Source organism: Halichoerus grypus, chromosome 5, assembly GCF_964656455.1.
Source record: "Halichoerus grypus chromosome 5, mHalGry1.hap1.1, whole genome shotgun sequence".
In the NCBI taxonomy this organism is placed as follows: Eukaryota; Metazoa; Chordata; class Mammalia; order Carnivora; family Phocidae; genus Halichoerus; species Halichoerus grypus.
Genome location: NC_135716.1, coordinates 109,944,911 through 109,958,317, shown reverse-complemented (window position 1 = coordinate 109,958,317; position 13,407 = coordinate 109,944,911). Strand labels below are relative to the sequence as shown.

General features: G+C 39.3%; 1 protein-coding gene across 1 annotated transcript in view; it reads left to right on the top strand.

The window, feature by feature from the left end:
* The first annotated feature begins 206 nt into the window (after positions 1-206).
* Positions 207-13,407, top strand: part of ABCD3 (ATP binding cassette subfamily D member 3) — an 80,034-nt gene continuing 66,833 nt past the window's right edge. The window contains exon 1 of the mRNA XM_036122698.2: positions 207-643. Coding sequence (XP_035978591.1) covers positions 534-643 — 110 coding nt within the window. The 5' untranslated portion in view covers positions 207-533. The remainder of the gene's footprint in view (positions 644-13,407) is intronic.

The following is a 13,407-nucleotide window of genomic DNA, read 5'->3' as shown; positions in this document are numbered from 1 at the left end:
AAATGCTCTATGATGGGGCCATTCCCCTTCTTCCTGCGCTCCTTTAAGAGGGTGGTAACGGCACTTCACGGTGCGGGGGAGGGGGTAGGCGGAGTAGCAGGTCCCACCAGGTCCCAGTGCAGGGTAGGCCTGCTCTTCCAGTTCTTGTGAGAGCTTGAGTGGGTGTGCACGCGCGAAGGTGTGAGTACGGGTGGGACAGGGGCAGCAAACGAACGAGCGCCAGAGAAAGGATCAGCGGCATCTCGGCGCGGGCAATCCGGTTGACCCTGAGGGGGTCCGCGCGTGCGCAGAGAGCATCCCAGGGCTGTTCCGGCCTTCGTGGCACCCGCGCGCGCTCCCGCCTAGCTGAAGTCCGTGGTGGGCAACCGCGCGCGGACGACGCGGCGGCGCGCGCCAGGGGGCGGTCCTGCGCTGTCTGCACCGCCCTCCCTCCGCTCCGCTCTTCTCCTCCCAGTCTCCCCCGCGCTTCCTGCACTGGGGGTTGTGGAAGCCGCCGCTGCCCCCCCTCCCGGCTCGCTCGTACTGGCGGTTCCATGGCGGCCTTCAGCAAGTACTTGACGGCGCGAAACTCCACGCTGGCCGGGGCCGCGCTTCTGTTGCTCTGCCTGCTCCACAAGAGGCGCCGCGCCCTCGGCGTGCACGGGTAAGAAGGCCCTTGGCCGCGCTGCCTTCCCGGGCCCGAGCGGGCGCGTCCCGCGCGCTCTCCCTTCTCGCCAGGCGCCCGAAGGACGGGTCCCTTGGCTCGGCTGGGTCAGGCGTAGAGAGGGTACCCGCTGCCGCCAGGCTCTACGGTCAAGGTGTCTGGTTTTCCCCGTGGCGCCGTCATCCCCATGTTCCCTGCTCCCAGCACTCTGCCCCCGGGAATGTCTCTTTCCCCCACACCCGCCAGGAAACCTGTGCCTTCTGCCCCCAGGCCTCGTCTTTAGTGCTCCCTGCGCCCTACTCTGACTCCAGGAGCGTGAATCTTTGCCCAGCGCACTAGCAATCCTGAGCCTCTGCCCCGAGGCTGTCGCCCCCAGCCCACCTCCTGTATCAACTTTCTGGGTATGTTCTAGTTTTGTCATCTCATCTCCGGAGAGACCGTGGGTTTGCTTTGTGGACGTGTATGTGTGATTTGAGGCTGAGGATTGGACTCGCCAGGATGGAGGCTGTTGCCTCAGTCGCTTGGATGGGGTTTGGCATGATTCCCTAGTAGTTGCTGTTCAAAGTCGTGAGGATTGTACATGTGAACGCTTCTGGGTCCATTTGGTAAGATTGCTTTCTAAAGTGGTGTTCCCTGGGAGGTGGTCAGTGAACTCCCTGACATTTCACCCGGAAAGGCTGAATTTGGAGATCAAGGTTCCCTCCCCTGGCTGTTCAGGTGGAAGGTTAAAGTGTGATTTAGCTGAGGATCAAGATCCTTCTTTCTCCTCGAGAGAATCTTAATGTTTAGCTTTAACTCTGGGCGATTATAAGATTAGAGGAAGGAAAAGAGAGAATTGAGTTACTGTTGTGGGATTAAGACATAATATTTTATTCTCTGGGAGACACTTGGCTTCAGCAAACGAATTAGGAAAGGTTACTTCCCTAGCATTCTTGCCAGTCACTGGATATTCCATATTAAATCTTGGCATACTGCTTCCATGTATTTTATTTAATTCATCTCTCTGGGCAGGTACTGTTGCCTCTTGTTTTTGTTTTGCTTGAAATATCTGATTAGTAGTAGACTTTGGAGTAAATCACTAACAAGCGGCCTTCCATCCGTGAAATGCTTACTAACCTTTTCCTGTCTTCTTTATCTTACTAAGGTCTGAAGTGGTGGTCTTTCTTTTCCTTTCTCAATTCGATTAACTAAGTTGAAAATGATTTGTATCTTTGTCCAGACAATACAGTACCAATTCACTTTTCTTCTATTCAGTTAGCTTTTAAAATGATTTCTTCTGGAAAATATAAACATTTTTTTTTCTGTTGTGTGCTTTCTGAGCTCCCAGTTGCAAATGGAAGTTATTTGTTATCTGGGAATATGTCAGAAAATGTTAAATGCTATAAAATAACTTTGAATTACTTTTTATTAGAGAAATGTTTCAGTGCATAGAACAGGTGTTTTAGTATGAGGTAGGGGATTTGAGGGCAGCTCTAACAGCTGTGGCTTACTTTGTTTTATCAGAGTATTACATGTGTAATATGGAATTTAGAAAAGTACATATTAAGTGTAGAGCTTGAAGAATTTTTACAGATAGAACTCACCCATGTAATCAGCACACAGATCTGCACCCATATAAGAACATTATCAGAAACTCTTCATGTCCCTTCCAGTCACAGTTTAGATAGCTAGTGATTTATAAGGCTGTAGATTATTGTAAGGAAAGTTTTAAATATCATCTCCTGAGAAATAGCATAACAGTGTAAAAGAAATTGTCTTACTAAATTTTAGGTGTTTTTTCATTTACATTTTATTGTAAAATGCTTTGGAAGTCTTTTTGAGAAATTTAGTACTTTTTGAGGGATTAAGTTATGCAACAACTAATTTACTGAACAAAAGATTGTTAACCTTGTGCATTGGCATGAATAAGGAAAATCTTTATTTTCCCCATTAAATATTTTGTGGGAGGAGAATGCAAATTAAGAGCAGATAAGCATGAGGTTTAAATTACTGAGATAAAATAATTGAATTATTTTAAAACCATCAAGAATGGTGTTGAGTCTGTTTTTGTAGATGTTGCATTTCCAGAAACTTTTGGATATCTTTCAAATGCTATCTTCGGCTGCACAGTTTGAAGATTAGGAGATTAGAAAATTCTAACTTTATATCTTACTGGCTTTTTGGGTATCGTTTTTACAGGGCTAATTTTCCTATCTGGTGCTTAATTAAGGAACCTATGGCTGCTTGGCCTTTTTTCATCTATGCTATGAACAATAGATTTTTCTTAGAAGGTATTCCTTAGAATCAACTAGGTAATAGAGCTAGTAAAACCACTTTAAAAGTTACAATGTCACATTATACCAAACATTAGGAGAATAAATAATTTAATTTTCTGAGTTATTTTTTAGTTTTGTTAATGCATTTTTTTCAAAGTAAGCAGAATAATATAATGAACCATCTATATGCTTTACTGAAGAAGTGCCATCAACATTTTGCTATTCATGTTTCATCTATAGCCCCTTGCTCCTACCCCTTATTTTTCCAGGTTTTTAGGTAAATTTATATATGTTAAACGGTATAAATCTTGGTTATACATTTTTTAAGTAAATGCAGTACAACAGTGTAACACACCCCTATCATAAATTAGAACATTTTCATCTTCTTAGAAAGTTGCCTTGTGTTCATTTCCCACTACGTATACTTTTTTCCCCTTAATTTTAAATCATGCATTTTAAAATCATACATTTTATTTTATTTGTTATTTATGGAGAGTAGTGGAATCTGTACTCATAGATAAAGGAGACCATCTATTCAGTTCAAAGGAAGTATCTGTTTCAAAATGTTGTATTACTGCCCTAGGTGCTATGGGATAGAGGGGGTGTGTGTGTGTATATTACACATACATTAAAAAAATATGACATCTTTTCATAGGGAGCTTACATTATTGTTAAGAAGAAATTTAAATGCAAATTAATTAAAATTTTAAGGTGGTGACAGAATGCAGTGTACAGACAGACATGCCTTAGAAGTTCTGAGAAAGGAAAGATTAATGTGTTTGGGAAGCGTTAAGGAGGGCTTTATGAAGAATATGAGCTAAGCCTAGAAAAGGGGTAGGAGTGGATAACTGCAGATAAATTGAATGTTAATAGCAGCCTTTATCAGATTTTTGTTGCATTTTATGGTAGGAGGAAGCTTTGTGGAACCCTTTCAATCCATCTTCCACTGCCACCAGAGCTCTTTTTAAGAAACAATTATGATCTTGTTATTCCTTCATTAAAGTCTTTTGGTTATTCTAAAACACAAAATCCTTAGCACGAGAAAATCGTGTTCATGATCTGGTCCTTTACTACTACTTCTCCTACTCATCCAGCCATATGGAGTAACAGTCTGAGTATGACAGGCTTTGCTCAGTCTTTGCAGTCTGATTACTGTCATCCCCAGCACTTCTCCCCACCTTTTGGTATTTATTTTCTTTCAAAACTCAGTCCAGTTAACACTTTCTCTTAGGTGTTTTCTGTCTTTTCCTGATTTCCAAACTGATGTTGTCCTTTGCTCTCATGATATGCTAAGCATTACTTCACTAGTTAGCACTCTGTATTGTACTAGTTTATTTTCTTGGCTTCTGCCTACATTAGAGTGAGTTTCTTGAGGGGTGTACTGCGTCATGTATAAATTACTAGTTTGCACATGTCACGGGATAGACACTAAGTGTTGTATGGGGTGGGCAAATTATGTAGGATAGTTGAAGAACTTTTTTTTGAAGAACTTTTTTTTTTAGTTGAAGAACTTTTAAGGTTAAGGGTAATTGTCTGACAGTTGGGGATGTAGGACCAGTACAAACATGAATAGAGGCATTAGGTGATAGTTGTATATCTGAGAGTATGTAACATGGGCAAGGTATTAGGATATTACAGGCCAATTTTAGAGGGCAAAAAGACCAGTCTGCACTGCCATAGTATTTTAGTCTTAAACCAAACACGAAAAACAAAAACAGAACAAAGCAGTTTCTTCCCCTTCCCATGAAGCTTGTCAAGTTCAGATTTCTTGTCCCTCACCTGGTCTCACCTTACCTGGCTAATCTTATATGCCTTTGCCTGCCAATGAGTATGCTCTGTTCCAAATAGACCAGTTTTGCACTGTTCTCTGAACAGGCCACATTCATCCCAGGCTTTGGAACGTTATTCATATTAACCAAACCTGGAATCTCTCTCCTTATATTTTCTGTTCTTCAGCTCTTATCCTTTAAGGGGTAGGTGAGAGTCATCTATTCCATGAAGTATCATGTAACAACTCTGGATGATCTAAATAATGATCCTTTTTAACTTCCTGAAGCATGAATTTAGGTACCTTATTTTTATTTTTTATTTTTTTGGATCAAACCATTTTATTGAGGGGCCTGGGCAAAAGGTCAACAGGCTGGCAAGATAGTGAGATTTGACATCCTTAGCCCGGCTGGGATCTCTCCAGCTTCACAGTTGTCAAAAGCTTACGTACCTTTCTTGTTTTATGTCTTAATTGCTTGATTGGGTGTGACCTAGCTGTCAGCTATCAGGGTGTAGCCAAGTCCCCCAGCTTATGGAGTGATCCTTTATCCTTTTCAAAGCCCACTCTGTAGATGGTGGGAACACAGTTTCCTCCCCCAAATATTTCTGAGGAGTTTCAGGAAGCTTGTAGTTTTCTTAGTTACACCTTATTTAAAATTTTGCCTCTGCTCTGTTTTATTTTATTTATTTATTTAAAAAATTTTAATATATATTTTGGTTTTTTTATTTTTTCAATTTATTTTTTTAAAAGATTTTATTTTCTAAGTAATCTCTACATCCAACGTGGGGCTTGGACTCACAACGTGGACATCAAGAGTCGCATGCTCTTCCAGCTGAGCCAGCCAGGGTCCCTAATATAAATATATATTTTAAATTGAAGTATAGTTGACGTACAGTGTTATATTAGTTGCAGGTGTACAACACAGTGCTTCTACAAGTTTATTAGTTCTGCTATACTCATCACAAGTCTAGCTACCATCTGTCACCATACAAATGTTATTACAATACCATTGACTATATTCCCTATGCTGTACCTTTTATCCCTGTGACTTATTCGTTCCGTAACTGGAAGCCTGTACTTTCCACTTCTCTTCACCCATGTTTCCCATCCCCTACTCCCACCCCTCTGGCAACCATCAGTTCTCTCTTTATGTATGAGTCTGTTCCTGCTTTTTGTTTATTTGTGTGGGGTTTTTTTTGGATTCCACATATAAGTGAAATCATATGGTTTGTCTTTCTCTGATTTATTTCACTTAGCGTACTGTTGTCTGGGTCCATCCATGTTGTTTTGAATGGCAAGATCTCTTTTTTATGGCTGAGTAATATTCCAGTGTGTGTGTGTGTGTGTGTGTGTGTGTGTGTGTGTGTGTGTGTGTAATATAAACACACCACATCTTTATCCATTCATCTATCAGTGGATGCTTAGGTTGTGTCTATATCTTGGCTATTATAAATAACGCTGTAATAAACATAGGCGTGCATATATCTTTTTGAATTAGCGTTTTTGTTTTCTTTGGGTAAACACCCAGTAATGGAATTACTGGATCGTATTGGTACTTCTATTTTTAATTTTTTGAGGAACCTCCATACTGTTTTCCACAGTGGCTGCACCAATTTACATTCCTATCAACAGTGCATGAGGGTTCCCTTTTCTCTACATCCTTGCCAACACTTATCATTTCTTGTCTTTTTGATAGTAGCCGTTCTGACGGTGTAAGATGATATCTCATGGTTTTTATTTGCATTTCCCTGATGATTAGTGATGTTGATCATCTATTCATGTGTCTGTTGGCCATCTGTATGTCTTCTTTGGAAAAATGTCTATTCAGGTCCTTTGCCCATTTTTAATTGGAGTATTTATGGGGTTTTTTGGTGTTGAGTTGTATAAGTTTTTTGTATATTTTGAATATTGGCCTCTTATTAGATATATCATTTGCAAATATCTTCTCCCATTCAGTAGGTTGCGTTTTTGTTTTGTTGATAGTTTTCCTTCCCTGTGCAAAAGCTTTTGCTCTATTTTAGATCCTACTTATATCTTGTCTCTTGAGCCTTTTTGGTATCTGCCTTGATTCCTATAAAGCATCAGCCACAAAGCAGGTAATTGTAGTAGAGTTTTATCGAAAATTTGGGGGTGATGGCAGCGATTATCTCTCAGCATGGTGAACAGTTTCAGATGGAGACATTCTTTTATTTGTAAGTTCCTTTGACATTTCCACTGTTGGCAGTTTGTTGACTATTTTTCCCTGAGCCTCAGCCCCGTGGCCTTTTGCTAGATCTTTTCTGTACCTCTTAAATGTTCTCATATCTCTAGCTTTTACTCCCTGCACTCTCTCCCCGCAACTTTACAGCTTTCCTGCATACTTGAAATTCAGCTTTCCTTCCTGAGATCTGCTCCTTTCAAATCAAGCTCTAGGAGGCGCTGGCTTCCCTTTGCTCAGTTTCACAGGCCCACTGAATGTTTTGCAAAGTACAAGCATGAGGCAGGTGAGAGGCTGGAGATTCAGGAGACCCTTGGGATGAACCACGAATGGATGTTATAGGCCTCATTTTGGATCCTCAGAATAAAAAGAGAATGCTTAAGCAAAAGCCTCAAAGAATTTGCCAGGAAAAGCGTCTGTGTACTGAAACCAACTGATGCAGGTCAGGTCCAGAAGCAGTGTTCTCAGAACTGTGTAGCTATCTATGGTCTGCTGTTTAATTAATTACACTTCTCTGTTTTTGGCACAATAGCGTCATTGGCCAGAGATTCTTTTTCAAGGTTTTTTGCACTTGCTCTTGCCTTGTCTTGTATGCTCTTTCCCCACATATCCACAATGCTAACTCCCTCCCCTTTTTCCATCTTTTTTCAGAATTTCTTCTCAGGGAGACCTTCCACTGCCATTCAGTTTAAAAAAGCATTCTCTACACACACACTGCTCACTTTCCCGGCTTTTCCTTACCACTATCAAATGCGGTATTTATTTATATACTTATCTTGCTTATTGTATGTCTCTGCTGCTAGGATGTAAGTTCCATGAGGGCAGGAATTTTTGTCTGTTTTGCTCATTGTTATAGCCCCAGTGGCTAGAACTGTGGCTGGCATATAGTCGGCTCTCAAAAAAAGTTTGTTGACTGACTCTGAGATGCTACAAGTTTATTAGTTATGCTATACTCATCACAAGTCTAGCTACCATCTGTCACCATACAAATGTTATTACAATACCATTGACTATATTCCCTATGCTGTACTATTTCCCTATTTCTTAGGGCTGTGGTTACTGTTATTTTAAATAACAAATTTTTCTTGCTACAAATGTAAATGTCTCCTTAAGTATATTATGAGCTGTTTAGGGGCTGGGCCCCTTTTATATGCATGGGTAAAACAAGTCTTAGAAATTTATGAAAATGGTATCATTACTGTTCTATAACCTTTTCACAGTTAACAATACAGTGGAAACATTAAAGATGATTTAAAAAATTAAGTTATCCATAATGTCATCACTATAACATATATTTTATTTTTGTTACCTCGTATTTCTCATTTACATGCAAGCATTCTTACATAATTATAATGTACATGTTTTGCTATTTTCATTTAATATGTAGACATCTTTCCTATGTTTCTACATGAACTTTGTAACTATACTCTTTTAAAAAAAGATTTTATTTATTTGCGAGAGAGAGAGAGAGAGAGAGAGAGAGAACGTGAGCAAGCAGGGGGGAGGAACAGAGGGAAAGGGAGAAGCAGACTCCCTGCTAAGCCAGCGCACGCACACAGGCACACACACGCACACGCACGCACTCAACGCACACAGTACTCTATCCGATCCCGGAACTCTTGAGCCACCCTGGTGCCTCCGTAACTATACTTTTAAAGAAATACGTAAATATTCCTTTGTGTGACTATATCATAATTTATTTTGGGCATCTAGATTGCTTCTGTAATTTTTCTAGATAATGCTAAATATTCTTGCAGGTGAACATTTCTGTCTCTGCTGAATTATTTCCTTGGAATAAGTTGCCAGAAATGGGATTATAGAATGAAAGTTTATGAACTTTCCTTAGTGTTTATGGAAAGGGTGTGAACATTCTGGAGCCACACAAATTACATCTATTACTTCTCAAGAGTTGTGCCACAGAATACTATGACGAGTGCAGATTTAATTCTCTAATCATCAATAAGGGGTGTTTGAATTTTTTTTTACTACTTCAAAGGTGTAAAATGACGTCACGACATTTTAACTTGCAAGAATGCGCATTTTTACATGTAGCAACTTGATCTTTATTATGGAGGCGGTTTGGCATACTATAAAACATGGTATAGTCTTTGGAGTTAGATATGGGTTCAAGTTTTTATGCAGCTATTTGCTAGATCTGTGACCTTGTACAAAGTTTACTCAGCCTCTGAGCCTCAGTATTCTCACCTGCAGAACAGGGATAATAGTATTTACTTAACTCAGTGGTTGTGAGGATTAAGTCAGAAATTGTCTTAATCAGTAGTCGCTGGAACAAAGCTCAATAGAAGATGTAGCTTTAGTTCCCTATGCTTGCTGAAAGGAAAACTAAAAGGACAGCCAAACATGCCACTATTAGATTCTCAAAAACCATTGAGCCTTCCTAAAAATTTCCTCAAATGTGCCCATGAAAATCTCCCTAAAGAAGCCTTTTTGTATTGATAGGATCATTTACTTTCAAAGTTGGAAGGTATTTACTTTTACATGACATGGTTTCAGGCCTCTGTGTTTTTTCATTTGCTGCTTCCTGAATATGATGTTCTTTATTTCTCCACCTCTTAAAGAAGAAGTCCAAAACTAAATTTATTATTTCTAAGTGTGGTCTGACTGACACAGAGTGGAATGGCCTGTTACTTGCTTTGTAGATCCTAAGATTTTGTTAAAATAGGTGAGGTTACATTTATTATTTTTGTGACAATCAATACTCTTCACTCGGATTTAGTTTACACAGTTGTTTTCCCTTCATTTGCCCTCCTCAACTTGTGTTTGATTTTTTTTTTTTTAATTAAACCTGGGTGCGCGTATTTATACTTATCTTTGGATGTATCACTTCCTCTAAATTTTTTTTTTTGGATCGTATACATTTAATTAGTATTCATTCTCTGTATTTTCCCAGTAAATTTAAGTTATTGGACAGGACCAAGTATAGAACGGTGTGTTTATACCTCTGTAACCTTTCTATTATTTCATACCCTTTGGGTGTTGTATTAGTTCTCATCTTCAACTTACCTAATACTTTTTCACACTTTTCCTTCTGGTAATGACCTGGCACTCTGACCCTAGGACTACGCATCAAATCCATATTGGGCCAGTTGGAGATGTTTCTGCTGGAGCTGGTGAGGAAGGGTCTTTCTTTCTTTCTTTCTTTCGATTACTTATTTATTTGATAGAGATAGAAAGTGCGTGCACAAGCAGGGGGAGCAGCAGAGGGAGAGGGAGAAGCAGGCCCCATGCTGAGCAGGGAGCCCAATTCGCTGCTCAATCCCAGGACCCTGGGACCATGACCTGAGCAGACGCTTAACCGACTGAGCCACCCAGGCACCCCGGGAAGGGTCTTTTCTGGTCATGGAGCAGTGAAGATGAGACCCTAGAGTGGCATCGGTTTCTTTTGCATGGAAAAGGTGGAGAACTGATTTGGTCCATCGTCAAATGCTTTGTAGCATAATAACTAAGTTTACATAATTTTCATGATCCCTTCAGAGAAGAGAATGAATTTGGTCCAACATGACTTTTTGGTGAACTTGTGCTTGTTCTTAGAATTTACCACTTCTTCCAAGTACTGGTGCCATATTGTCCATTTTCGTAAATAAGTTGTAATTTTTTCCTAGGATCAACATCAGTCTTATCCATGACCTGATGAGTATCATCACCTTCTAATCTGTTACAATAAAATACAAACTGGAATTATGAAGAATAAAGATACTCTCTTTGCAGTTTTCTTTACAATTATATTTGCCAGATTAAATTTTATAAAAATGGGTATTGTATTTCTCTATTGTTATTTCTTTTGGAATGATTTGTATGGAATGTCAGACTTGTTTAAGAATGGCATTTGTAGTTCTTTTTTTTTTTTTTTAAAGATTTTATATATTTATTTGAGAGGGAGAGTGAGCTAAAGAGAGCACTCACAAGTGGGGGGAGGAGCAGAGGGAGAGGAAGAAGCAGACTCCCCGCTGAGCAGGGAGTCAGACCTGGGGCTGGATCCCTGGACTCTGGGATCCTGACCTGAGCCAAAGGCAGATGCTTAACTGGCTGAGTCACCAGGTGCACAAGCATTTGTAGTTATTTCTACAAAAAAACTGCATCAGGCCCTTACTTAAGGACATGGCTCTCATCATGACATTCTTTTTATGAAAAAACCACTTGTTTTAGGTCTCTCTGTCAATGATACAGCCTTCTATGAATGTAAGGATAAAATACTTTGGATAGCTGATGGTTACGCCCTTCAGTGGGAGTTATTGTACATATTAAGAGGGTTTGAAGCTTTGAGTATGCTTAAAAAGTGTTTTTTTTTTTTTTTTAAAGATTTTATTTATTTATTTGAGAGAGAGAGAATGAGAGACAGAGAGCATGAAAGGGAAGAGGGTCAGAGGGAGAAGCAGACCCCCAGCTGAGCAGGGAGCCCGATGTGGGACTCGATCCCGGGACTCCAGGATCATGACCTGAGCCGAAGGCAGTTGCTTAACCAACTGAGCCACCCAGGCGCCCTTAAAAAGTGTTTTTTTAAAAACATGCCTTTGTAATCCTTTTGCTAAATTAGCAGACCTGAATGAATGCAATTAAATTAATGAGGTATAAAATTGAATATAAACTTATCAAAGCATATTCAGCTAATTTGGTATCTGTAGTTATCTGGGGAGGCTTCACGTTTTAGCCTGACTTTAAGAGGTTTGTAGTGTTTCGCTAAGGGATAGAAGGCATTTTAGGTGGGGAAAACAGCACGAGCAAAGGCATGGAGTTAATGGATTTGAGAAGGGACTCCAAGGACATGTAGCTGGAAGTATTACTGTGAACTATTTATTGAGCACTTACCGTATTTTAAGCATTGTTCTAAGTATTTTATGTTTATTCCTTACAGTCTTTTGGGATAGTTGTTTTATTATTTTCATTTTACTAGTGAGGAATCAGAAGGGTAAAAATGGTACCTGCTTATGAGAGTTTTAAGTTTGAATTAGCCATGTGGAAGGTAAAAGACAGAATAAAGCATTTTTATCGGATCTTTCAGATGGGCTTAGATTCAAAGAACAGTCACCAGTCATTCAGGGGTTAAAAAAAGTTTTATGTTAAACGCAAAGTTAATTGTTAAAATTTTGTGGTAGTATGTTGATATTAAAATGTTAGAGTCATGGTGAAATATTCTAAGATTTTTAATACCTTTTTACCACAAATGAAGGAAACTACATAAAAACATACATAACCTAATGACTTTTTAGTTTTTAAAATAAACACCCTTGTAACTACTACACAGGTCAAGAAATAAATTTTTGCCTGCCACCTCACAAGTCTTCCATGTGCCCCTTTCCAGTCAGAGCCCATCCCTCTCCCTTGCTATAACTGCTATCCTGACTGCTATAGTAATTGCATCTGTACATTTCTTTCTAATTTTATTGCCCAGATGTGCATTCCTAAGCACTATAATTTAGTTGTGTGTTTTCTTATTTGTTTCTCTTAATCTTCATGGCCTGCTCGCATTTGTTTTTCCCCTTTCTTTCTTACAGTTTGTTGAAACAATCAAGTATTTTAACCCATACAGATTCTGCCATCTAGGTTATGCTGATTGCATACTTTTTCTTCATTCTCTGTATTTCCTATAAATGAGTTGTTGGATCTAAAAGCTTGATCAAAGCTTTGATTTATTTTTTATTTTTTTGGACAAGAATACTTCTTAGGTGTTGATGTGGTATACTCTCCATGAAGACGTATGTAGTGTCTGGTTGTTTCTCTTTTTGTGATTTTTAGCAGCCACTGTTGCTTGATGCATAGATCAGTGAATTTTTGTTTCTTAGGGCTTACAAAATGGTGATATTTTAATTCTGTTATTCTTCATTTATAAGGTGGAATGCTTCCATAAAAAGAAACTTTCGGGGCTCCTGGGTGGCTCAGTCATTAAGCGTCTACCTTCGGCTCAGGTCATGATCTCGGGGTCCTGGGATCGAGCCCCGCATCGGGCTCCCTGCTCAGTGGGAAGCCTGCTTCTCCCTCTCCCACTTCCCCTACTTATGTTCCCTCTCTCGCTGTGTCTCTCTGTGTCAAATAAATAAATAAGTGAAAAAAGAAAAAAAAGAAACTTTTCTTCATCTACTATTTGGTTACCCAGTGGTACAGTTCAATTAGGAAAGGTAGGATAGATATTTGTTCTTACTTTACCAATTTTTAAAATAATCCATTAGTTCCTTGTTATTCTCTGAAGGTGACCAATGAGTTCCCTTAAGTGTCATTATGAACCTATTGATTTACTATAAGTAAATACCTATTTAATGCTCTCTCTTTTATAGATGCTTTGGAGGAACCTTATTTTATGAATGCAGTGGATCTTATAAACAAAATATAAAATGTGCCTTGGTTATCAACTCTCAACTATTCTATAAATTTTAGGATCAGCATGTTGGGATTTTGATGAGGCTTGCTTTTAATCTGTAGATTAATGTATGATTGCCTTCCTTTTTTAAATCAATCTTGCCATAAGTCTGTAAAAATGTGTGAGTTTTTTCAAAAATCCAGCTTTCAGTTTTACTTTACCTCTATTTAC